Source organism: Ixodes scapularis, unplaced genomic scaffold (genome assembly GCF_016920785.2).
Source record: "Ixodes scapularis isolate PalLabHiFi unplaced genomic scaffold, ASM1692078v2 PGA_scaffold12__126_contigs__length_90152505, whole genome shotgun sequence".
Lineage (NCBI taxonomy): Eukaryota > Metazoa > Arthropoda > Arachnida > Ixodida > Ixodidae > Ixodes > Ixodes scapularis.
Genome location: NW_024609838.1, coordinates 50322624 through 50347463, shown reverse-complemented (window position 1 = coordinate 50347463; position 24840 = coordinate 50322624). Strand labels below are relative to the sequence as shown.

At 53.3% G+C, this 24840-nt stretch overlaps 2 protein-coding genes and 1 long non-coding RNA gene across 3 annotated transcripts; all 3 read left to right on the top strand.

Moving 5' to 3' along the window:
* Positions 1 to 13270: 13270 nt before the first annotated feature.
* Positions 13271 to 14227, top strand: LOC120836981. Its single transcript, XM_040206137.2, has one exon. It carries the CDS (start codon positions 13271 to 13273, stop codon positions 14225 to 14227), a length of 957 nt encoding a protein of 318 aa, XP_040062071.2.
* A 605-nt stretch (positions 14228 to 14832) lies between these two features.
* Positions 14833 to 15162, top strand: LOC120837058. The gene is made up of 3 exons (XR_005714799.1): positions 14833 to 14926; positions 15040 to 15075; positions 15150 to 15162. It is a non-coding gene; the product is annotated as an uncharacterized LOC120837058 (long non-coding RNA).
* Positions 15163 to 16905: 1743 nt separating this feature from the next.
* Positions 16906 to 19264, top strand: LOC121045887. Its single transcript, XM_040499310.1, has 4 exons — positions 16906 to 17106; positions 17618 to 17700; positions 17784 to 17941; positions 19071 to 19264. Exons 1-4 carry the CDS (start codon positions 16906 to 16908, stop codon positions 19262 to 19264), a joined length of 636 nt encoding a protein of 211 aa, XP_040355244.1.
* Positions 19265 to 24840: the final 5576 nt, after the last annotated feature.

Below are 24840 nucleotides of genomic sequence, written 5' to 3'. Positions count from 1 at the left end.
ATTGGCGTCCGCATCGGCGTTTTCGGCTTGTCGGAGTAGTTCCTTGACGTCGCATCTCTTCGAAGGGAATGTCGTTGAAGTGCTCGCGTCATCCAGCGGTCGTAGGGGGCTTTTTAGCGTCCGCATCGGCGTTTTCGGCTTGGCGGCGCAGTTCCTTGACGTCGCGACTCTTCGAAGGGAATGTCGTCGAAGTGCTCGCGTCGCCCAGTGGTCGTAGGGGGCTTTTTGCCGTCCGCATCGGCGTTTTCGGCTTGGCAGCGCAGTTCCTTGACGTCGCGTCTCTTCAAAGGGAATGTCGTCGAAGTGCTCGCGTCGCCCAGCGGTCGTAGGGGGCTTTTTGGCGTCCGCATCGGCGTTTTCGGCTTGTTGGCGCAGTTCCTTGACGTCGCGTCTCTTCGAAGGGAATGTCGTCGAAGTGCTCGCGTCACCCAACGGTCGTAGGGGGCGTTTTGGCGTCCGCGTCGGCGTTTTCGGCTTGGCGGCGCAGTTCCTTGACGTCGCGTCTCTTCGAAGGGAATGTCGTCGAAGTTTTCGCGTCGCCCAGCGGTCGTAGGGGGCTTATTGGCGTCCGCATCGGCGTTTTCGGCTTGTCGGAGTAGTTCCTTGACGTCGCATCTATTCGAAGGGAATGTCGTCGAAGTGCTCGCGTCATCCAGCGGTCGTAGGGGGCTTTTTGGCGTCCGCATCGGCGTTTTTGGCTTGTCGGCGCAGCTCCTTGACGTCGCGTCTCTTCGAAGGGAATGTCGTCAAAGTGCTCGCGCCACCCAGCGGTCGTAGGGGGCTTTTTGCCGTCCGAATCGGCGTTTTCGGCTTGGCGGCGCAGTTCCTTGACGTCGCGTCTTTTCGAAGGCAATGTCGTCGAAGTGCTCGCGTCACCCAGCGGTCGTAGGGGGCTTTTTGGCGTCCGCATCGGCGTTTTCGGCTTGTCGGCGCAGTTCCTTGACGTCGCTTCTCTTCGAAGGGAATGTCGTCGAAGTGCTCGCGTCATCCAGCGGTCGGAGGGGGCTTTTTGGCGTCCGCATCGGCGTTTTCGGCTTGTCGGCGCAGTTCCTTGATGTCGCCTCTCTTCGAAGAGAATGTCGTCGAAGTGCTCGCGTCACCCAGCGGTCGTAGGGGGCTTTTTGGCGTCCGCATCGGCGTTTTCGGCTTGGCGGCGCAGTTCCTTGACGTCGCGTCTCTTCGAAGGGAATGTCGTCGAAGTGCTCCCGTCGCCCAGCGGTCGTAGGGGGCTTCTTGGCGTCCTCATCGGCGTTTTCGGCTTGTCGGCGCAGTTCCTTGACGTTGCGTCTCTTCGAAGGGAATGTCGTCGAAGTGCTCGCGTCATCCAGCGGTCGCAGGGGGCGTTTTGGCGTCCGCATCGGCGTTTTCGGCTTGTCGGCGCAGTTCCTTAAAGTCGCGTCTCTTCAAAGGGAATGTCGTCGAAGTGCTCGCGTCACCCAGCGGTCGTAGGGGGCTTTTTGCCGTCCGCATCGGCGTTTTCAGCTTGTCGGCGCAGTTCCTTGACGTCGTGTCTCTTCGAAGGGAATGTCGTCCAAGTGCTCGCGTCGCCCAGCGGTCGTAGGGGTTATTGGCGTCCGCATCGGCGTTTTCGGCTTGTCGGCGCAGTTCCTTGACGTCGCGTCTCTTCGAAGGGAATGTCGTCGAAGTGCTCGCGTCACCCAGCGGTCGTAGGGGGCTTTTTGGTGTCCGCATCGGCGTTTTCGGCTTGTCGGCGCAGTTCCTTGACGTCGCGTCTCTTCGAAGGGAATGTCGTTGAAGTGCTTGCGTCGCACAGCGGTCGTAGGGTTTTTTTTTGCCGTCCTCATCGGCGTTTTCGGCTTGGCGGCGCAGTTCCTTGACGTCGCGTCTCTTCGAAGGGAATGTCGTCGAAGTGCTCGCGTCACCCAGCGGTCGTAGGGGGCTTTTTGGCGTCCGCATCGGCGTTTTTGGCTTGACGGCGCAGTTCCTTGACGTCGCGTCTCTTCGAAGGGAATGTCGTCGAAGCGCTCGCGTCACCCAGCGGTCGTAGGGCGCTTTTTGGCGTCCGCATCGGCGTTTTCGGCTTGTCGGCGCAGTTCCTTGACGTCGCGTCTCTTCGAAGGGAATGTCGTCGAAGTGCTCGCGTCACCCAGCGGGCGTAGGGGGCTTTTTGGCGTCCGCATCGGCGTTTTTGGCTTGACGGCGCAGTTCCTTGACGTCGCGTCTCTTCGAAGGGAATGTTGTCGAAGCGCTCGCGTCACCCAGCGGTCGTAGGGCGCTTTTTGGCGTCCGCATCGGCGTTTTCGGCTTGTCGGCGCAGTTCCTTGACGTCGCGTCTCTTCGAAGGGAATGTCGTCCAAGTGCTCGCGTCGCCCAGCGGTCGTAGGGGTTATTGGCGTCCGCATCGGCGTTTTCGGCTTGTCGGCGCAGTTCCTTGACGTCGCTCTCTTCGAAGGGAATGTCGTCGAAGTGCTCGCGTCGCCCACGGTCGTAGGGGGCTTTTTGGCGTCCGCATCGGCGTTTTTGGCTTGTCGGCGCAGTTCCTTGACGTCACGTCTCTTCGAAGGGAATGTCGTCGAAGCGCTCGCGTCACCCAGCGGTCGTAGGGGGCTCTTTGCCGTCCGCATCGACGTTTTCGGCTTGGCGGCGCAGTTCCTTGACGTCGCGACTCTTCGAAGGGAATGTCGTCGAAGTGCTCGCGTCGCCCAGTGGTCGTAGGGGGCTTTTTGCCGTCCGCATCGGCGTTTTCGGCTTGGCAGCGCAGTTCCTTGACGTCGCGTCTCTTCGAAGGGAATGTCGTCGAAGTGCTCGCGACACCCAACGGTCGTAGGGGGCTTTTTGGCGTCCGCGACGGCGTTTTCGGCTTGGCGGCGCAGTTCCTTGACGTCGCGTCTCTTCGAAGGGAATGTCGTCGAAGTGCTCGCGTCGCCCAGCGGTCGTAGGGGGCTTATTGGCGTCCGCATCGGCGTTTTCGGCTTGTCGGAGTAGTTCCTTGACGTCGCATCTCTTCGAAGGGAATGTCGTCGAAGTGCTCGCGTCATCCAGCGGTCGTAGGGGGCTTTTTGGCGTCCGCATCTGCGTTTTTGGCTTGTCGGCGCAGTTCCTTGACGTCGCGTTTCTTCGAAGGGAATGTCGTCGAAGTGCTCGCGCCACCCAGCGGTCGTAGGGGGCTTCTTGCCGTCCGGATCGGCGTTTTCGATTTGGCGGCGCAGTTCCTTGACGTCGCGTCTTTTCGAAGGGAATGTCGTCGAAGTGCTCGCGTCACCCAGCGGTCGTAGGGGGCTTTTTGGCGTCCGCATCGGCGTTTTCGGCTTGTCGGCGCAGTTCCTTGAAGTCGCGTCTCTTCGAAGGGAATGTCGTCAAAGTGCTCGCGTCATCCAGCGGTCGGAGGGGGCTTTTTGGCGTCCGCATCGGCGTTTTCGGCTTGTCGGCGCAGTTCCTTGACGTCGCCTCCCTTCGAAGGGAATGTCGTCGAAGTGCTCGCGTCACCCAGCGGTCGTAGGGGGCTTTTTGTCGTCCGCGACGGCGTTTTCGGCTTGGCGGCGCAGTTCCTTGACGTCGCGTCTCTTCGAAGGGAATGTCGTCGAAGTGCTCGCGTCGCCCAGCGGTCGTAGGGGGCATATTGGCGTCCGCATCGGCGTTTTCGGCTTGTCGAAGTAGTTCCTTGACGTCGCATCTCTTCGAAGGGATTGTCGTCGAAGTGCTACGTCATCCAGCGGTCGGAGGGGGCTTTTTGGCGTCCGCATCGGCGTTTTCGGCTTGCTGGCGCAGTTCCTTGACGTCGCGTCTCTTCGAAGGGAATGTCGTCGAAGTGCTCGCGTCACCCAACGGTCGTAGGGGGCTTTTTGGCGTCCGCGTCGGCGTTTTCGGCTTGGCGGCACAGTTCCTTGACGTCGCGTCTCTTCGAAGGGAATGTCGTCGAAGTGCTCGCGTCGCCCAGCGGTCGTAGGGGGCTTATTGGCGTCCGCATCGGCGTTTTCGGCTTGTCGGAGTAGTTCCTTCACGTCGCATCTCTTCGAAGGGAATGTCGTCGAAGTGCTCGCGTCATCCAGCGGTCGTAGGGGGCTTTTTGGCGTCCGCATCGGCGTTTTTGGCTTGTCGGCGCAGTTCCTTGACGTCGCGTCTCTTCGAAGGGAATGTCGTCGAAGTGCTCGCGCCACCCAGCGGTCTTAGGGGGCTTTTTGCCGTCCGCATCGGCGTTTTCGGCTTGGCGGCGCTTTTCCTTGACGTCGCGACTCTTCGAAGGTAATGTCGTCGAAGTGCTCGCGTCGCCCAGTGGTCATAGGGGGCTTATTGGCGTCCGCATCGGCGTTTTCGGCTTGTCGGCGCAGTTCCTTGACGTCGCGTCTCTTCGAAGGGAATGTCGTCGAAGTGCTCGCGCCACCCAGCGGTCGTAGGGGGCTTTTTGCCGTCCGCATCGGCGTTTTCGGCTTGGCGGCGCAGTTCCTTGACGCCGCGTCTTTTCGAAGGGAATGTCGTCGAAGTGCTCGCGTCACCCAGCGGTCGTAGGGGGCTTTTTCGCGTCCGCATCGGCGTTTTCGGCTTGTCGGCGCAGTTCCTTGACGTCGCGTCTCTTCGAAGGGAATGTCGTCAAAGTGCTCGCGTCATCCAGCGGTCGGAGGGGGCTTTTTGGCGTCCGCATCGGCGTTTTCGGCTTGTCGGCGCAGTTCCTTGACGTCGCCTCGCTTCGAAGGGAATGTCGTCGAAGTGCTCGCGTCACCCAGCGGTCGTAGGGGGCTTTTTGGCGTCCGCATCGGCGTTTTCGGCTTGTCGGCGCAGTTCCTTGACGTCGCGTCTCTTCGAAGGGAATGTCGTCGAAGTGCTCGCGACACCCAACGGTCGTAGGGGGCTTTTTGGCGTCCGCGTCGGCGTTTTCGGCTTGGCGGCGCAGTTCCTTGACGTCGCGTCTCTTCGAAGGGAATGTCGTCGAAGTGCTCGCGTCGCCCAGCGGTCGTAGGGGGCTTATTGGCGTCCGCATCGGCGTTTTCGGCTTGTCGGAGTAGTTCCTTGACGTCGCATCTCTTCGAAGGGAATGTCGTCGAAGTGCTCGCGTCATCCTGCGGTCGTAGGGGGCTTTTTGGCGTCCGCATCGGCGTTTTTGGCTTGTCGGCGCAGTTCCTTGACGTCGCGTTTCTTCGAAGGGAATGTCGTCGAAGTGCTCGCGCCACCCAGCGGTCGTAGGGGGCTTTTTGCCGTCCGGATCGGCGTTTTCGGCTTGGCGGCGCAGTTCCTTGACGTCGCGTCTTTTCGAAGGGAATGTCGTCGAAGTGCTCGCGTCACCCAGCGGTCGTAGGGGGCTTTTTGGCGTCCGCATCGGCGTTTTCGGCTTGTCGGCGCAGTTCCTTGAAGTCGCGTCTCTTCGAAGGGAATGTCGTCAAAGTGCTCGGGTCATCCAGCGGTCGGAGGGGGCTTTTTGGCGTCCGCATCGGCGTTTTCGGCTTGTCGGCGCAGTTCCTTGACGTCGCCTCCCTTCGAAGGGAATGTCGTCGAAGTGCTCGCGTCACCCAGCGGTCGTAGGGGGCTTTTTGGCGTCCGCGACGGCGTTTTCGGCTTGGCGGCGCAGTTCCTTGACGTCGCGTCTCTTCGAAGGGAATGTCGTCGAAGTGCTCGCGTCGCCCAGTGGTCGTAGGGGGCATATTGGCGTCCGCATCGGCGTTTTCGGCTTGTCGGAGTAGTTCCTTCACGTCGCATCTCTTCGAAGGGATTGTCGTCGAAGTGCTACGTCATCCAGCGGTCGGAGGGGGCTTTTTGGCGTCCGCATCGGCGTTTTCGGCTTGGTGGCGCAGTTCCTTGACGTCGCGTCTCTTCGAAGGGAATGTCGTCGAAGTGCTCGCGTCACCCAACGGTCGTAGGGGGCTTTTTGGCGTCCGCGTCGGCGTTTTCGGCTTGGCGGCGCAGTTCCTAGACGTCGCGTCTCTTCGAAGGGAATGTCGTCGAAGTGCTCGCGTCGCCCAGCGGTCGTAGGGGGCTTATTGGCGTCCGCATCGGCGTTTTCGGCTTGTCGGAGTAGTTCCTTCACGTCGCATCTCTTCGAAGGGATGTCGTCGAAGTGCTCGCGTCATCCAGCGGTCGTAGGGGGCTTTTTGGCGTCCGCATCTGCGTTTTTGGTTTGTCGGCGCAGTTCCTTGACGTCGCGTCTCTTCGAAGGGAATGTCGTCGAAGTGCTCGCGCCACCCAGCGGTCTTAGGGGGCTTTTTGCCGTCCGCATCGGCGTTTTCGGCTTGGCGGCGCAGTTCCTTGACGTCGCGACTCTTCGAAGGTAATGTCGTCGAAGTGCTCGCGTCGCCCAGTGGTCGTAGGGGGCTTTTTGCCGTCCGCATCGGCGTTTTCGGCTTGGCAGCGCAGTTCCTTGACGTCGCGTCTCTTCGAAGGGAATGTCGTCGAAGTTCTTGCGTCGCCCAGCGGTCGTAGTTGGCTTTTTGGCGTCCGCATCGGCGTTTTCGGCTTGTTGGCGCAGTTCCTTGACGTCGCGTCTCTTCGAAGGGAATGTCGTCGAAGTGCTCGCGTCACCCAACGGTCGTAGGGGGCTTTTTGGCGTCCGCGTCGGCGTTTTCGGCTTGGCGGCGCAGTTCCTTGACGTCGCGTCTCTTCGAAGGGAATGTCGTCGAAGTGCTCGCGTCGCCCAGCGGTCGTAGGGGGCTTATTGGCGTCCGCATCGGCGTTTTCGGCTTGTCGGAGTAGTTCCTTGACGTCGCATCTCTTCGAAGGGAATGTCGTCGAAGTGCTCGCGTCATCCAGCGGTCGTAGGGGGCTTTTTGGCGTCCGCATCGGCGTTTTCGGCTTGTCGGCGCAGTTCCTTGACGTCGCGTCTCTTCGAAGTGAATGTCGTCAAAGTGCTCGCGTCATCCAGCGGTCGGAGGGGGCTTTTTGGCGTCCGCATCGGCGTTTTCGGCTTGTCGGCGCAGTTCCTTGACGTCGCGTCTCTTCGAAGGGAATGTCGTCAAAGTGCTCGCGTCATCCAGCGGTCGGAGGGGGCTTTTTGGCGTCCGCATCGGCGTTTTCGGCTTGTCGGCGCAGTTCCTTGACGTCGCCTCGCTTCGAAGGGAATGTCGTCGAAGTGCTCGCGTCACCCAGCGGTCGTAGGGGGCTTTTTGGCGTCCGCATCGGCGTTTTCGGCTTGTCGGCGCAGTTCCTTGACGTCGCGTCTCTTCGAAGGGAATGTCGTCGAAGTGCTCGCGTCATCCAGCGGTCGGAGGGGGCTTTTTGGCGTCCGCATCGGCGTTTTCCGCTTGTCGGCGCAGTTCCTTGACGTCGCGTCTCTTCGAAGGGAATGTCGTCGAAGTGCTCGCGTCATCCAGCGGTCCCAGGGGGCTTTTTGGCGTCCGCATCGGCGTTTTTTGCTTGTCGGCGCAGTTCCTTGACGTCACGTCTCTTCGAAGGGAATGTCGTCGAAGTGCTCGCGTCACCCAGCGGTCGTAGGGGGCTTTTTGCCGTCCGCATCAGCGTTTTCGGCTTGGCGGCGCAGTTCCTTGACGTCGCGACTCTTCGAAGGGAATGTCGTCGAAGTGCTCGCGTCGCCCATCGGTCGTAGGGGGTTTTTTGGCGTCCGCATCGGCGTTTTCGGCTTGTCGGCGCAGTTCCCTGACGTCGCGTCTCTTCGAAGGGAATGTCGTCGAAGTGCTCGCGTCGCCAGTGGTCGTAGGGGGCTTTTTGCCGTCCGCATCGGCGTTTTCGGCTTGGCAGCGCAGTTCCTTGACGTCGCGTCTCTTCGAAGGGAATGTCGTCGAAGTGCTCGCGTCGCCCAGCGGTCGTAGGGGGCTTTTTGGCGTCCACATCTGCGTTTTCGGCTTGTTGGCGCAGTTCCTTGACGTCGCGTCTCTTCGAAGGGAATGTCGTCGAAGTGCTCGCGTCACCCAGCGGTCGTAGGGGGCTTTTCGGCGTCCGCATCGGCGTTTTCGGCTTGGCGGCGCAGTTCCTTGACGTCGCGTCTCTTCGAAGGGAATGTCGTCGAAGTGCTGCCGTCGCCCAGCAGTCGTAGGTGTCTTTTTGGCGTCCGCATCGGCGTTTTCGGCTTGTCGGCGCAGTTCCTTGACGTCGCGTCTCTTCGAAGGGAATGTCGTCGAAGTGCTCGCGTCGCCCAGCGGTCGTAGGGGGCTTATTGGCGTTCGCATCGGCGTTTTCGGCTTGTCGGAGTAGTTCCTTGACGTCGCATCTCTTCGAAGGGAATGTCGTCGAAGTGCTCGCGTCATCCAGCGGTCGTAGGGGTTTTTTTGGCGTCCGCATCGGCGTTTTTGGCTTGTCGGCGCAGTTCCTTGACGTCGCGTCTCTTCGAAGGGAATGTCGTCGAAGTGCTCGCGCCACCCAGCGGTCGTAGGGGGCTTTTTGCCGTCCGCATCGCCTTTTTCGGCTTGGCGGCGCAGTTCCTTGACGTCGCGTCTTTTCGAAGGGAATGCCGTCGAAGTGCTCGCGTCACCCAGCGGTCGTAGGGGGCTTTTTGGCGTCCGCATTGGCGTTTTCGGCTTGTCGGCGCAGTTCCTTGACGTCGCGTCTCTTCGAAGGGAATTCCGTCGAAGTGCTCGCGTCATCCAGCGGTCGGAGGGGGCTTTTTGGCGTCCGCATCGGCGTTTTCGGCTTGGCGGCGCAGTTCCTCGACGTCGCGTCTCTTCGAAGGGAATGTCGTCGAAGTGCTCCCGTCGCCCAGCGGTCGTAGGGGGCTTCTTGGCGTCCTCATCGGCGTTTTCGGTTTGTCGGCGCAGTTCCTTGACGTCGCCTCTCTTCGAAGGGAATGTCGTCGAAGTGCTCGCGTCACCCAGCGGTCGTAGGGGGCTTTTTGGTGTCCGCATCGGCGTTTTCGGCTTGGCGGCGCAGTTCCTTGACGTCGCGTCTCTTCGAAGGGAATGTCGTCGAAGTGCTCCCGTCGCCCAGCGGTCGTAGGGGGCTTCTTGGCGTCCTCATCGGCGTTTTCGGCTTGTCGGCGCAGTTCCTTGACGTTGCGTCTCTTCGAAGGGAATGTCGTCGAAGTGCTCGCGTCACCCAGCGGTCGTAGGGGGCTTTTTGGGGTCCGCATCGGCGTTTTCGGCTTGTCGGCGCAGTTCCTTGACGTCGCGTCTCTTCGAAGGGAATGTCGTTGAAGTGCTCGCGTCATCCAGCGGTCGGAGGGGGCTTTTTGGCGTCCGCATCGGCGTTTTCGGCTTGTCGGCGCAGTTCCTTGACGTCGCGTCTCTTCGAAGGGAATGTCGTCGAAGTGCTCGCGTCATCCAGCGGTCGGAGGGGGCTTTTTGGCGTCCGCATCGGCGTTTTCGGCTTGTCGGCGCAGTTTCTTGACGTCGCGTCTCTTCAAAGGGAATGTCGTCGAAGTGCTCGCGTCACCCAGCGGTCGTAGGGGGCTTTTTGCCGTCCGCATTGGCGTTTTCAGCTTGTCGGCGCAGTTCCTTGACGTCGCGTCTCTTCGAAGGGAATGTCGTCGAAGTGCTCCCGTCGCCCAGCGGTCGTAGGGGGCTTCTTGGCGTCCTCATCGGCGTTTTCGGCTTGTCGGCGCAGTTCCTTGACGTTGCGTCTCTTCGAAGGGAATGTCGTCGAAGTGCTCGCGTCATCCAGCGGTCGCAGGCGGCGTTTTGGCGTCCGCATCGGCGTTTTCGGCTTGTCGGCGCAGTTTCTTGACGTCGCGTCTCTTCAAAGGGAATGTCGTCGAAGTGCTCGCGTCACCCAGCGGTCGTAGGGGGCTTTTTGCCGTCCGCATTGGCGTTTTCAGCTTGTCGGCGCAGTTCCTTGACGTCGCGTCTCTTCGAAGGGAATGTCGTCCAAGTGCTCGCGTCGCCCAGCGGTCGTAGGGGGTTATTGGCGTCCGTATCGGCGTTTTCGGCTTGTCGGCGCAGTTTCTTGACGTCGCGTCTCTTCGAAGGGAATGTCGTCGAAGTGCTCGCGTCACCCAGCGGTCGTAGGGGGCTTTTTAGCGTCCGCATCGATCGGCGTTTTCGGCTTGTCGGCGCAGTTCCTTGACGTCGCGTCTCTTCGAAGGGAATGTCGTCGAAGTGCTTGCGTCGCACAGCGGTCGTAGGTTTTTTTTTTGCCGTCCGCATCGGCGTTTTCGGCTTGGCGGCGCAGTTCCTTGACGTCGCGTCTCTTCGAAGGGAATGTCGTCGAAGTGCTCGCGTCACCCAGCGGTCTTAGGGGGCTTTTTGGCGTCCGCATCGGCGTTTTTGGCTTGACGGCGCAGTTCCTTGACGTCGCGTCTCTTCGAATTGAATGTCGTCGAAGCGCTCGCGCCACCCAGCGGTCGTAGGGCGCTTTTTGGCGTCCGCATCGGCGTTTTCGGCTTGTCGGCGCAGTTCCTTGACGTCGCGTCTCGTCGAAGGGAATGTCGTCGAAGTGTTCGCGTCACCCAGCGGTCGTAGGGGGCTTTTTGGCGTCCGCATCGGCGTTTTCGGCTTGTCGGCGCAGTTCCTTGACGTCGCGTCTCTTCGAAGGGAATGTCGTCGAAGTGCTCGCGTCACCCAGCGGTCGTAGGGGGCTTTTTGGCGTCCGCATCGGCGTTTTCGGCTTGTCGGCACAGTTCCTTGACGTCGCGTCTCTTCGAAGGGAATGTCGTCGAAGTGCTCGCGTCACCCAGCGGTCGTAGGGGGCTTTTCGACGTCCGCATCGGCGTTTTCGGCTTGTCGGCGCAGTTCCTTGACGTCGCGTCTCTTCGAAGGGAATGTCGTCGAACTGCTCGCGTCGCCCAGCGGTCCTAGGTGCTTTTTGCCGTCCGCATCGGTGTTTTCGGCTTGTCGGCGCAGTTCCTTGACGTCACTCTCTTCGAAGGGAATGTCGTCGAAGTGCTCGCGTCGCCCAGCGGTCGTAGGGGGCTTTTTGGCGTCCGCATCGGCGTTTTTGGCTTGTCGGCGCAGTTCCTTGGCGTCGCGTCTCTTCGAAGGGAATGTTGTCGAAGTGCTCGCGTCACCCAGCGGTCGTAGGGGGCTTTTTGCCGTCCGCATCGGCGTTTTCGGCTTGGCGGCGCAGTTCCTTCCCAGACAACACCAAACGTCCCTCGGACGTCCTAAAAACGTGCGAACGTCCCATGTCCTATTGCTGACGTCCTGCGGACGTCCCACGGATGTCCGGGGCGGCATAATCCGGAACACGTCTCAGCGCGACTGTGATCGGGACACGCATTTTTTTTTTGACGATTACAGCAGCGGCTTTACGCACTGTCACCGCACAAGATCGTGGCTCGTATTGCAATCGTCGCTTTTGGTTTAGCCGTTAGAAGAATCAGTTTCAAGTTATTTTGGGTTTTGATCATCCGCGCTTGCCGTACAGTCGGCGTACGCGCCCCTACAAATTGCACCGCCCTTTCTCCGCAATAAATGTGCCGGCGTGCAACCACGGCGAACGGAGGGAGCCAAAAACAGAAAAAGCGACCTATCGTATTTCTTGAGTCTTGTCGCCAACAGAATCACTCGCGTTTTTCGCAGACACACCAAGAGCAAGAGCGATAGTAAAAAGCCTAAAGGCAGCTCTTTTAAATTCTCAGGCACACAAGAACAAAAATTATGTTAAAAAATGAACCGCTTTAAATACATTCGAAAGCGGAACTATGGCGAAACCGAAACGGTCCTAAAACTCGGTTAGTTTCTATTTTTAATTTCACATTAATCATTTTTTATGCTATATACTTATATATTTTTACAAATTATTTTTTAATAAAACATTGATAATTACATTAGTGAAATTAAGTAATTCAGGCAGAGCTTTCAATCGCCACCGCTGTGCAATCATCATCATCATTAATAGCGTGCGCGCGGGAAAGCTGCAGTCCTACTGCCGACTACAGCCCGGAGTGCTGCCGTGCTGCCGTGCTGCCGTGCTACCGTGCTACCGTGCTACTGCGCTAACCTGACAACTCACTAGCCACCATGGCTGGAGGAAGTAAGTATGATTTAATGTTTTGTTTGGAGCGACAGTCGGGATTTTTACCAAACCGGTCCCCTGATCCGCCACAGCGGTATTGAGGCTCGCGCGCCCCCTTTGAAGCAGCGCGCGGCCAGAGGGCTACCGCGCTCGCAATAGTCAACAGTAACGCTTTGCTAATACTCCGTATTAAGTGGCATGACTTTAGGCCGAGTAATGAAAGTGTTACAACATTTCCATCGTTCGCAGAGCTTGGCTGTTGCAAGACAAGGCGAACCACTCGAAGATCGTAGATATGGACAATATGGCTGCTCTACCCAGAACAACAGCTTATCGGCGCGTTCGTCGTGCGGCGGAAAGCGATCTCAAACTTATACTGTCAGTTAGTAGAGAAAATGCAATGTGCTCAGCTGAAGCTTTGGATGAGGCTTCTGTAGAAAGGCCCGCTGGGTCGCCGGAACTAGTTGCAGGAGCGCCGCAAAAACACGCGGGATCGCCGGAACTAATTGCAGAACCATCACGTCTCTCGTATCAGCAAGATGTCCTGACAACGTGCCGTTTTTCTGAGACTGTGCCTGATACTCCGGAACCGGTCTTCGGTGCAAGCGCCATTCACTCGAGACGAGGCGTCCCTGTAGATTCGGAAGGCTTGCCTTACAGTCGTGAACACCATTTAGAAAGAGACAATCGAAGGAATGTCGAGTGTGATGAATTGTCTGAATCAGAGGAATCCGACGTTTCACGTTTCAAGGAAAAGCTGCGGCGGTGGAGCGTGGAGGGGGCTGTTCCTCATGATACCGTTACAAAGCTCCTGAAGATACTGCACTCGCATTCTTGTTTCTCAGACCTCCCAACATGTGCCAGGGCACTTTTGTCTACACCAAGAGTCACTGATAATGTGAGGCCTATGGATTCCGGCCATTACTGCCATTTAGGCTTGAGTGAGGGGCTCAGGGCAGCGCTGCAACCTGTGCGCAATATACCGGATCCAATAATCCTTCATGTGAATGTAGATGGACTACCATTGACGAAAAGCACGCGGGATCAGTTCTGGCCCATTCTCTGCCAAGCTGCTAACTGTGCAGGCAGTGACCCATTTCCAGTTGGTGTCTATCATGGCCGGTGTAAGGCTCTTCAGTCAAATGTCTTCCTTAGTCCGTTTGTGTCTGACCTGAAAGGTGTTCTCTCTGAAGGTGTTGCTATTGGCAACAGGGTCTTCCGAGTGCAAGTTGGAGCAATAATCTGCGACGCGCCTGCCAAGTCATACATTCTTGGCACCAAAGGGCACAGCGGCCACTTCAGTTGCTCAAAGTGCACGACTGAAGGAGAATTTGTGCGGGGACGAATGTGCTTCCCTGATCTTGATGCTCCATTAGGAACAAATGCTAGCTTTAGGCGTGCAGAGCAAGAGGACCACCACATCATGGAAAATATCTTAAAAGAACTTCCCATAGATATTGTTGACCAGGTGCCACTTGACTATATGCACCTCATCTGTCTGGGTGTTGTGCGCAAACTTGTACTCCTTTGGCTGAAAGGTGATAAAACCTACCGCATTGGAAGTGCATCAAGAGATTCTGTGTCGGGAGCTAACATTGAAATGAGGCACTATGTACCATCAGACATGTCTCGGAAGCCACGCAGCTTGTCCGACATTGATAGGTGGAAAGCGTCAGAATTTCGCTTGCTTGTACTTTACACGGGGCCAGCGGTGCTGAGGTCAAGGATCCCCAAGCCTCTGATGGACAACTTCATGACACTTAACTGTGCAGTCACCATACTTTGCAGCCCATTACTCTGTAGAGAGCACTTAGGGTATGTAGAAAGGCTCTTAAGGCATTTTGTTGAGACCTACATAACACTATATGGTAGACATGCAGTCTCTCACAATGTTCATGGCTTGATTCATGTGGCAAGCGACGTAAGAGTTCATGGACCTCTTCACAACTATAGTGCTTTCCCATTCGAAAATTACATGCGTAAACTCAAAAGCTATGTACGCAAACCAGAAAGGCCCTTGCAGCAAGTCTACAATCGAATCGTAGAAGAACGATTTTTGGTTGCATCTCCTGCTGTCAACACTGGAGAGTCGGCAGCGTCGACTCCACCCGTCTCCTCTGTATTCCTTGGAGGAGAAAGTTTCAAGCTGACAGCAAGGCATGAAGGTCGACCATTGCCGCTCGGATGCATTGGACCTCAGTACAAGACAGTGACGTTTCCTGCTGGCATCACTATCAAAACAAACAAAAAAGACTGCACTTGCATGTTAAAAGACAAGAGTATCATCAAGGTTGAAAACATTGCACGCATTGCAGTGAACTATCAACCAGTGTTGGTTGGAAGGAGGTACCAGAGTCTAGAAGACCTTTACAGCTATCCCTGCAGTTCATCATTGCTGAACATCTTCCTTGCATCTGAACTGTCTGACATTCACTTCTGACCACTTTCAGAAATTGCAGTGAAATGTGTGAGACTCCCATTGGCAAACACATTTGCCGTTATTCCAATGGTGCACCTACAGTGAAACTTTTTTATGGCTGCTTGTTTATTAATAATCTAGTTTATGATATTGTTTGTAGATGAACTGGACAAGCTAGTTCGGTTTTAGTATGCTGCATTAAAGAGGGAAAAATAACTCGGTGGACATGCAAATGCTTGCCTTTCCTGCTTCGCTCAGGTGACAAGTTTGCTATTGTAGCATTTCCTGAAGAAGATCACAGCTTGGCCATTATTCACAAAACATGGCTCGTTGAAAACACTTAAACGACATTTTGGCCTAAGGAAAAAAATCCTAACAAGCGTCGTCGAATGACAATCGAAGGCGTCAAACCACAAGACAGTTGGATGCAGGTCAAATGCCTGATCAAGGACTGGGCTGGTAAGTGCTTTTTTGCTCTAAATTCTTTCCAGTTCTCAATGCGTAAATTTCTTTCAGACACATATGAGAAGGCGCTGGAGAAACTTCAGCCTCTGGAGTGTACGTCAGACTTCACTAGTGAAGAAGAGCTAGGTCGTGGCCAGCGAAAACGCCGTCCGACTTTTCCTTTTGACTATGATGACAGCACCGACACTACAGGTTCCGACGATGAATATGAACCACCAAAACCACCCACGCCACCCCAGCCACGGAAGAAAACAGGTATGGCATCGTGCATTGTTGGCGATGCTCTATTGTGGTTGAAAAAAATAATTCTTTGAAAACATCTAGTGTAACTTCAAACGGCTTACTACCAACTATTCCTCCTTTTCCAGGTGCCAACTTCTCTAAGTCACCTCTGCATCACTCTGGTGTGTATACCTTATGTCTCTTCAGTGCATGTTCTGGTACATGGATTGAGTAAGTGTGACTAATTCCTCTGCAGCCCTGTACGAAACAGTCACGTCCCAAGCCACATCCCAAGCACATGCCCAGTATTCACGCATGCAGCCACAGTACATAGGTAACTGCTTGTGCACAAGGTGAGTGTTCTGTATATAATTTAATTTTGATTCCAGGTCTCGACAATGTCCCGCTTGTACACGCATCCCACACGAACGGGATGATGTCCCGCCCGAGCATCCAGCCTACAGGTAGATCTTGCAGCTAAAGTTATGTTTTATGGATTCGACTACTTTCTTTCTCACATGTTCTTGAATTTCCTGTTAACATTCAGCATTTTGTAGAGAATCTGTTTTCAATTTGAGGTGATGACTTGGGTCCACCAGTGCACACACCATATGCGAACATTTTGCCCAACTCTTTTGGTTTCAGGTGTCCACAGCGTCCCCCAGTGCTCTCTATACAGGAGCAGGACACCTCACTCAAACATCCGGCCTGCAGGTATATCTTGCAGCTTAAGTGGCATTCGACAGATTTGACTCATTTTTTTCTCACCTTTTTAAATATTTTTATAGCATTCAGCATTTTGTACAAAATTGCTTGTCAATTTCAGGTGCCAATGATGTCCCTCTAGCGGCGGCAACACTGTGGCAGCAACACCACGGTGAGTTTTATTTTGTGAATGATAAAGTTTTCATATCCTTCGAGATAACATCGAAGCTGAGAACTGTTATGTACTGACTGACAGACTGGCGCTTATCAGCTCGTGGCCACTCGAGGAGCGTGGGCACTGAGCGCTCGAGGCTCGGGGAGCGCGGGCTGACGAACGCCGGGCTCCGAATTGATTAAACCGATTTGACCAGTGGTCTCCTGTGAACCGACTCGATGTAACAAGAACAGCATTTTATAAAATTTCAGATGCACCTGTAACCCCTATGAACATGTCTCAGCCTGGCACTGGACGGGTAAACACGGATGCACAGGTGCCTGGTATGTAATATCTATTTAGATCTTCAATCGGAAACAAATTTTGCGATAGTGGTTTCTGGGCTTCTACTTCTTATGCTATGTGCATGACAAAGACGATTCGGAAAAGGTATTGTGTCTAGAAACGTTTTTTTCTAATGAATGTGAGTTGTCGTGAGGGGCATGGCTTTCCTAAAACATACAATATATGTCAGGAAGCAGTATTTATCTTAGCGTTTTTATTTAAAGAGGCACTAAGGTGGTTTCTGAATAAGATTGTTCTTGATGTTATTTTATAGGTGCCAGTTAATAAATATATCCAGTGCCAAATTACGAAACTGCCTATGTATCTCGAGGCAACAGAAATACATGCATACTATACACACTAGAGCAATGAAAACACTTGAATGTCTGGAGATTTTGACTGTTTGTACTATTATAGTTTGTTTTGAAAAGAAGTCCGATCCACACGTTCAGAAATCACGCCACTCGTTGGCTGCACGAAAAGCCATCGCTAGCAATTGGCTGACAAGCGACCCTTGTTGGCTGCCTCACAATAATATTCATCTCAGAGAAGGGGGCGTGTAACAATCTTTAATCGCGTTTTTAGTAGGAGAATGGGCCACGCCTGATTGTGTAATTTCGGGTTTTCAGAACGCTTGGAGCACTTAGATTGAGTTATTGTCACTAAAGAACTCTCAGAAACTGCTTTCGTACTCCTTTAACTTTGCTATATCACGGAGAGTTACTATTTCATGTTATGTCAACAGTTCTGCAATGAGGATGCTACTGTGGCTGCAAGATGGAGCGCTGTTCTGTCCATTTCAGTGTTTATGAAAAGGATCCTGTTGGCACTGAATTCCATCAAGGTGACACAGCAGACCCACTCCGAGTACTTTAGCTTGCTGCTCAGAAACACCGAAGATGCCCCACTTGATCCAGAGGGCCTGCCGGACTTGCCTTTTTCTACAGAACAGGACTTTGTGCACTTCGACAAAGAGCTGGAGGTCGACAAGAGAGCAAGGCTTCGTATGGTAAATTATGGTTATTCTAAACTAAGCTCTGTATTTTGCATCTATGCATGATTGAACTTTTTTTTTGTTATGAGCAACTGTATTTTTGGAACTCCACCTTGTAAATATTCAGGTGATAAAGGTTTGCTTACCAGGTGCCAGAGTTCAGTTACAAGCATAGCTTATATTAGAACCTCATTAGATGCATGAACACAATTTCGTGTTAGTAATCACATTTCATGACTGAATTCCTGAACAGGTACTTCAGTGTAGTCAATAAAATCTTATTTTTTAAGTTTAGATGTATACCTAACTTTAATTTGCATCATGTGTATATGTCGGTCACTCTTACAGTACCGAGAAAGCGAGTCAAAATTGGGCGGAAATGATCACATAGTGCCCATACTTCTAAGCATGCGGTTTTGTTTCTAAGATTTATGTGCATCCGTAGGGAAGATGTTCCTGCTATGCCATCAAAATCGATATCTCAACATAGCTATTAGAACTACGGCACATTTTGAAAATTTTTCAGAGTTTAAACAATGTGAATGCTTTATGTGCCAGTGGTGATAGAACGCTTAAGAACCACTATGCTTATGAAACCACACTAAGATTGTGATATGCTTAAAATACTAAAGTAGTTTAATGTTAGCCCATATTTCTGATCTGATTGCTGTTTTGATTCTTTTTTGCCATAGACAACACATGTTAGTTCAAGGAGGTGATACACCTAAAGAACGGACCACCCGAATTTTGAGAAGTATACTATCTTCAAGTGTCGCAGCCGAGTACAGCTGGTGTGGCGCCAAGGGAAAACACAAGTTTTCTGATCTCAACATCTGCAAGATCCTGTGTAGTAAGTTAGATATCTGAACCTGCACAAGTGATATTCTTAGTATGTACTGAAGTCTAATATAAAAGAATAGTGCAAAACCTTTTTGGAAAATTAGGTATATAACTTGATATAAGAGTGTAACAAATGAAATAATTAGAGCATATTTTCCAGTGTGTAAGTCATTTTTTTTCCAGTGTTACATTGATGTTCTTATACAGCAGAGCAGTTTATAACAGGCACCTGCACTTGTCCCGCCACCAACCACCGAAGAAAAAGAGACATGTTCTTATTTCTTTAAAATGGTACACAGTAACGGTCCTAGATCCACGAGACGTAGCCTTCAGGTACCGTGGATCGGCTTTTCCACATAATCAATGCCCGGGAATGTGATGGCTACCTGTAGAAGGGTTTTGTATCATTTCATAGATGCACGTTTCACTGACAACTTTTTATTGACACACATTTCATTGACACTGCTTACACAAAGCACATGCCGCTGCATCATCTAGCTGTTCTGGCTACTTTGAGCACCAGTTTTTATTTAGAAGTAGTGCTTGCAACTAGTTTCTGTTAATGAGAGTAGTACCAGTTACTAGCATCTTGAGCTAGTCACTTACTATTTCGCTAGGTGGATTGCATTGGACTTTTGGCTTTATTTTGCTGATTCCGGCAAGCTAGGCTTTCTAACAGACCGTGTTGCGCACTGTCATCCCTTGCTTCACTCCGCTTGGGAGTTTAACATCCCCTCCGGCTTCCGCCTTTGGTAAGCCTGTTTGGAATCGCCAAAGGCTTAGCAGGCTAGGATAGTAAATGGGGATGGCGGAAACAGAATGTCGGCAAAGAGGCTCCGCTTTATTACATGCCAACAACATCCAGGCCACCAAAGAAGTACATGCAAGGCTATGTCGCGAAGAAGAGGCTGTCGAAGGATCTGTCAATGAAATAGCATTCGATGAACGGATTGCTACTGCTGTAGAGTGACGCAGGCACATCAAAACAAATTTGCTTCAAGGGTTGTGTTTCTCATTTGGTTTGTTTGCAAGAATAATGAAATTGGTTCCTGCTTATGCATACTTCGCCTGAAGTTGTTGATATGGCAGTTAGCTTGACTGCATAATGCAGCTCACATTTTTTCTGCCAGTCTAAAATATCTTGCTGAACTTGACAACAACTTTTTTATATGCAGGCACCCTCACCTACCGTCAAAACTTGGAAGAAGCCAAGGCAACTAAGAAGGACATAGAAAAAGCAGGCATGTCGTGGCTCCGTCATGCTGCTGAGCGGGCAGCGGCTGAAAAAAAGTCCATGGGAAGGAAGGACGCCACACCATTTACACTAGACTAAGAAATCACTTCAACAGGGCAGCCCTTTGAAAGGAACTATGCAAGTCTGTTTCTTAACGTTTTGCACTACAATTTGCAACAGCGGTGCCCGCAGGGAGTGTGGTAATGTATCTGGAGAGCTACATTTTCAAAGAAACAACTTAATTGAGTAAAAGTTTAAAAGTCTGAATGCTTTTCTCTACATATGGTGTTTGTTTGCTTATGGCACACATCTGATTGTTGCAACAGCTGATAAACTGCAGCAGCAGTTCACAAATAAAATACTCGTATAGCATTTTTGGTTTGGAAAGACCGTCTGCTTTGACCGAGGGGGCCGTATCTCGGCTGTTTCACCAGCCAGACTTGTGATGTTAGGCGAATGCTGCAGATAAGGAGAAGACATTCCTATTTTTTAACTTTCTTCTCAGGTAAAGCCATTCATTGAAATTTGGATGGAAAATTTCACCACCTACGGATACCAGTGTCGTAAATTGTAGCACAGTACATTAAGACAACAATTTATACAGTTCCTTTGAAGTGCCCTGTATGTAAGATGTGCACCAATTTTTTTTTGGCAATTCACTATCGATTCAACATTCTAACAGCCATTCTGGCATTTCAGTTTCGTGATACTTTATACAAGATGTATTTGTCACACTTGCTTACACTACTCTTTTCAATGCAGTTCATGCTTTTTTCCTGTATTAAGCAAGTTCAGAGTCACTGATGTCACTTGCTTTTAGTATAAATTTAGCTATTCAGTGCTCGACTGCTATTGTAGACTTTGTGCATTATTTAATGTAGATGTCTGGTCTTGCTGACCTTGGTCGCATGGCAATATTTTTTCTAGATTTTGCCAAAGTAATTCGTTTGCACGATTTGCATACAATCATTATACACTGTTGGCACCTAAGCTGAAAGGGGGTTAGTCATTTTTACTGGCATTACTGTCCTGCAACTTGCATTTTTAGTACTTGGCATGTACTGCTTCTATGCCTTGCCATAACTGTATTTCAGTTTTAGATAATGTGTTATTTTTTTATAATTAACAACTCTAGTGCAATACTGTGATAACATAATCTATGTTAAATTTCTGCACTTCAAAGGAAATGTTTGAGTGATATGCAGAAGTAAGCATTCTAGTGAAATACTGTGATAATATGAGGGGGCATCAAAACGTTTCTGAACTGGCATCACTGAACAAAAACAAAACAAGTACAGCAGTGTGACACCAGCTGACACTTCCTGACAAGCTTGCAGTCTGTGCCGAAATTTACTGTGCAGGGCGAGAGTATCTCTAGCTGTGCTTGTTTGTTCAGAAGGGATTTTGCAACTTTCTCATCGTGAAACACAAACGAAAAACTCGAACCACGTCCATACATCATTTTCTGTGAAAATCGAGAAGAACACATTAGAAACTCAGAAACTCCGTCAGCAAGCATTCGGTGACTGATCTAGGTTACACAAATCTGTGAGTGGCATGGACATTTTAAGTGAGGCTGAGAATCGCTTGAAAACAATGAATCAAGAGGATGCCCTCCAACAAACCTAACATTTAAAAATGCAGAAAAAATCCTCGTTAATTCAGTAACACTTTCTGAGAACGATTTCGGACATTGCTGAACAACTCAACATTATTTATGGTTCAGCAATATCCGAAATGCGCTTCCGACGGTCTTCGTGAAATAACACATAGATTTTTTTTCGGCATTCTGAAATGTTATGTTTCTCGGAGGGCATTCTCTTCATCGTCTCCAAGGAATTCTTGGCCTCGCCTAAAATGTCCATGCCACTCACTTATACATGTTTTTACTAAATCGTGGTCACCAAATGCTTGGTGAGGAGTGTGTGGTATTTTGACATGTTCTTCCCAATTCTCACAGGAAATTTGATGTAAACGTGCAGTTTGAGCCTTTTATTTGCCTTATGCGGTCAGAAAGTTGTGAAATACCTTTTAAGCAAACAAGCACAGCTCGGAATTCATTTTGTCACCACATAGTGACTGGCAAGCCTGCTAGGAAGGGTCAGGTGTGTCGCACTGTGGTGCTGCATTTTCTTTTTGTTCAGTGGTGGCTGTTCAGATACTTATTGATGCCACCTCATATGTTATTTCTCTGTGTTTGCTTTTTACATTGAAATAATAAAGCTTTATTTGTTTCGAGACTTGTGTGGTCTTATCCCACTGTAGTGTAATTTAGTACACCAGTATGAAAATATACAATGTCCTATATATGTCCTAATAAAATCCAGGAAACATCCTTTCCTGGACATCCTGAGGACGTCCTTTGGTGTTTCACTTCGGATGTCTTCTGGACATTACTCGGACATCCGCAGGACGTCCCTAATGTCCCAGTTAGGACATCCTTTGGATGTCCAGCGGATGTCTGTGTGTTGTGTGGGTTGACGTCGCGTCTCTTCGAAGGGAATGTCGTCGAAGTGCTCGCGTCGCCCAGCGGTCGTAGGGGGCTTTTTGGCGTCCGCATCGGCGTTTTCGAATTGTCGGCGCAGTTCCTTGACGTCGCATCTCTTCGAAGGGAATGTCGTCGAAGTGCTCGCGTCGCCCAGTGGTCGTAGGGGACTTTTTGCCGTCCGCATCGGCGTTTTCGGCTTGGCAGCGCAGTTCCTTGACGTCGCGTCTCTTCGAAGGGAATGTCGTCGAAGTGCTCGCGTCGCCCAGCGGTCGTAGGGGGCTTTTTGGCGTCCGCATCGGCGTTTTCGGCTTGTTGGCGCAGTTTCTTGACGTCGCGTCTCTTCGAAGGGAATGTCGTCGAAGTGCTCGCGTCACCCAGCGGTCGTAGGGGCTTTTTGGCGTCCGCATCGGCGTTTTCGGCTTGGCGGCGCAGTTCCTTGACGTCGCGTCTCTTCGAAGGGAATGTCGTCGAAGTGCTCGCGTCGCCCAGCGGTCGTAGGTGTCTTTTTGGCGTCCGCATCGGCGTTTTCGGCTTGTCGGCGCAGTTCCTTGGCGTCGCGTCTCTTCGAAGGGAGTGTCGTCGAAGTGCTCGCGTCACCCAGCGGTCGTAGGGGGCTTTTTGGCGTCCGCATCGGCGTTTTCGGCTTGTTGGCGCAGTTTCTTGACGTCGCGTCTCTTCGAAGGGAATGTCGTTGAAGTGCTCGCGTCACCCAGCGGTCGTAGGGGCTTTTTGGCGTCCGCATCGGCGTTTTCGGCTTGGCGGCGCAGTTCCTTGACGTCGCGTCTCTTCGAAGGGAATGTCGTCGAAGTGCTCGCGTCGCCCAGCGGTCGTAGGTGTCTTTTTGGCGTCCGCATCGGCGTTTTCGGCTTGTCGGCGCAGTTCCTTGGCGTCGCGTCTCTTCGAAGGGAGTGTCGTCGAAGTGCTCGCGTCGCCCAGCGGTCGTAGGGGGCTTTTTGGCGTCCGCATCGGCGTTTTCGGCTTGTTGGCGCAGTTTCTTGACGTCGCGTCTCTTCGAAGGGAATGTCGTCGAAGTGCTCGCGTCACCCAGCGGTCGTAGGGGCTTTTTGGCGTCCGCATCGGCGTTTTCGGCTTGGCGGCGCAGTTCCTTGACGTCGCGTCTCTTCGAAGGGAATGTCGTCGAAGTGCTCGCGTCGCCCAGCGGTCGTAGGTGTCTTTTTGGCGTCCGCATCGGCGTTTTCGGCTTGTCGGCGCAGTTCCTTGGCGTCGCGTCTCTTCGAAGGGAGTGTCGTCGAAGTGCTCGCGTCGCCCAGCGGTCGTAGGGGGCATATTGGCGTCCACATCGGCGTTTTAGGCTTGTCGGAGCAGTTCCTTGACGTCGCGTCTCTTCGAAGGGAATGTCGTCGAAGTGCTCGCGTCACCCAGCGGTCGTAGGGGGCTTTTTGGCGTCCGCATCGGCGTTTTCGGCTTGTTTTGAGCAGTTCCTTGCCGTCGCGTCTCTTCGAAGGGAATGTCGTCGAAGTGCTTGCGTCACCCAGCGGTCGTAGGGGGCTTTTTGGCGTCCGCATTGGCGTTTTCGGCTTGTCGGAGCAGTTCCTTGACGTCGCGTCTCTTCGAAGGGAATGTCGTCGAAGTGCTCGCGTCACCCAGCGGTCGTAGGGGGCTTATTGGCGTCCGCATCGGCGTTTTCGGCTTGTCGGAGCAGTTTCTTGACGTCGCGTCTCATCGAAGGGAATGTCGTCAAAGTGCTCGCGTCCCCCAGCGGTCGTAGGGGGCTTTTTGGCGTCCGCATCGGCGTTTTCGGCTTGTCGGAGCAGTTCCTTGACGTCGCGTCTCTTCGAAGGGAATGTCGTCGAAGTGCTCGCGTCACCCAGCGGTCGTAGGGGGCTTTTTGGCGTCCGCATCGGCGTTTCCGGCTTGTTGGCGCAGTTCCTTAACGTCGCGTCTCTTCGAAGGTAATGTCGTCGAAGTGCTCGCGTCACCCAGCGGTCGTAGGGGGCTTTTTGCCGTCCGCATCGGCGTTTTCGGCTTGTCGGCGCAGTTCCTTGACGTCGCGTCTCTTCGAAGGGAATGTCGTCGAAGTGCTCGCGTCACCCAGCGGTCGTAGGGGGCTTATTCGCGTCCGCATCGGCGTTTTCGGCTTGTCGGCGCAGTTCCTTGACGTCGCGTCTCTTCGAAGGGAATGTCGTCGAAGTGCTCGCGTCGCCCAGTGGTCGTAGGGGGCTTATTAGCGTCCGCATCGGCGTTTTCGGCTTGTCGCCGCAGTTCCTTGACGTCGCGTCTCTTCGAAGGGAATGTCGTCGAAGTGCTCGCGTCGCCCAGCGGTCGTAGGGGGCTTATTGGCGTCCGCATCGGCGTTTTCGGCTTGTCGGAGCAGTTCCTTGACGTCGCGTCTCTTCGAAGGGAATGTCGTCGAAGTTCTCGCGTCACCCAGCGGTCGTAGGGGCTTTTTGCCGTCCGCATCGGCGTTTTCGGCTTGGCAGCGCAGTTCCTTGACGTCGCGTCTCTTCGAAGGGAATGTCGTCGAAGTGCTCGCGTCGCCCAGCGGTCGTAGGGGGCTTTTTGGCGTCCGCATCGGCGTTTTCGGCTTGTCGGCGCAGTTCCTTGACGTCGCGTCTCTTCGAAGGGAGTGTCGTCGAAGTGCTCGCGTCGCCCAGCGGTCGTAGGGGGCATATTGGCGTCCACATCGGCGTTTTAGGCTTGTCGGAGCATTTCCTTGACGTCGCGTCTCTTCGAAGGGAATGTCGTCGAAGTGCTCGCGTCACCCAGCGGTCGTAGGGGGCTTTTTGGCGTCCGCATCGGCGTTTTCGGCTTGTTTTGAGCAGTTCCTTGCCGTCGCGTCTCTTCGAAGGGAATGTCGTCGAAGTGCTTGCGTCACCCAGCGGTCGTAGGGGGCTTTTTGGCGTCCGCATCGGCGTTTTCGGCTTGTCGGAGCAGTTCCTTGACGTCGCGTCTCTTCGAAGGGAATGTCGTCGAAGTGCTCGCGTCACCCAGCGGTCGTAGGGGGCTTATTGGCGTCCGCATCGGCGTTTTCGGCTTGTCGGAGCAGTTCCTTGACGTCGCGTCTCATCGAAGGGAATGTCGTCGAAGTGCTCGCGTCCCCCAGCGGTCGTAGGGGGCTTTCTGGCGTCCGCATCGGCGTTTTCGGCTTGTCGGCGCAGTTCCTTGACGTCGCGTCTCTTCAAAGGGAATGTCGTCGAAGTGCTCGCGTTACCCAGCGGTCGTAGGG

Coding starts and splice junctions, on each gene's coding strand:
- LOC121045887 (XM_040499310.1), top strand. CDS start 16,906: ATGAAAAGGATCCTGTTGGCACTGAATTCCATCAAGGTGACACAGCAG. Junction 17,107..17,617: donor AGAGAGCAAGGCTTCGTATG/GTAAATTATGGT, acceptor AAAATTTTTCAG/AGTTTAAACAATGTGAATGC. Junction 17,942..19,070: donor CATCTGCAAGATCCTGTGTA/GTAAGTTAGATA, acceptor CAGTCTAAAATA/TCTTGCTGAACTTGACAACA.
- LOC120836981 (XM_040206137.2), top strand. CDS start 13,271: ATGCACCTCATCTGTCTGGGTGTTGTGCGCAAACTTGTACTCCTTTGG.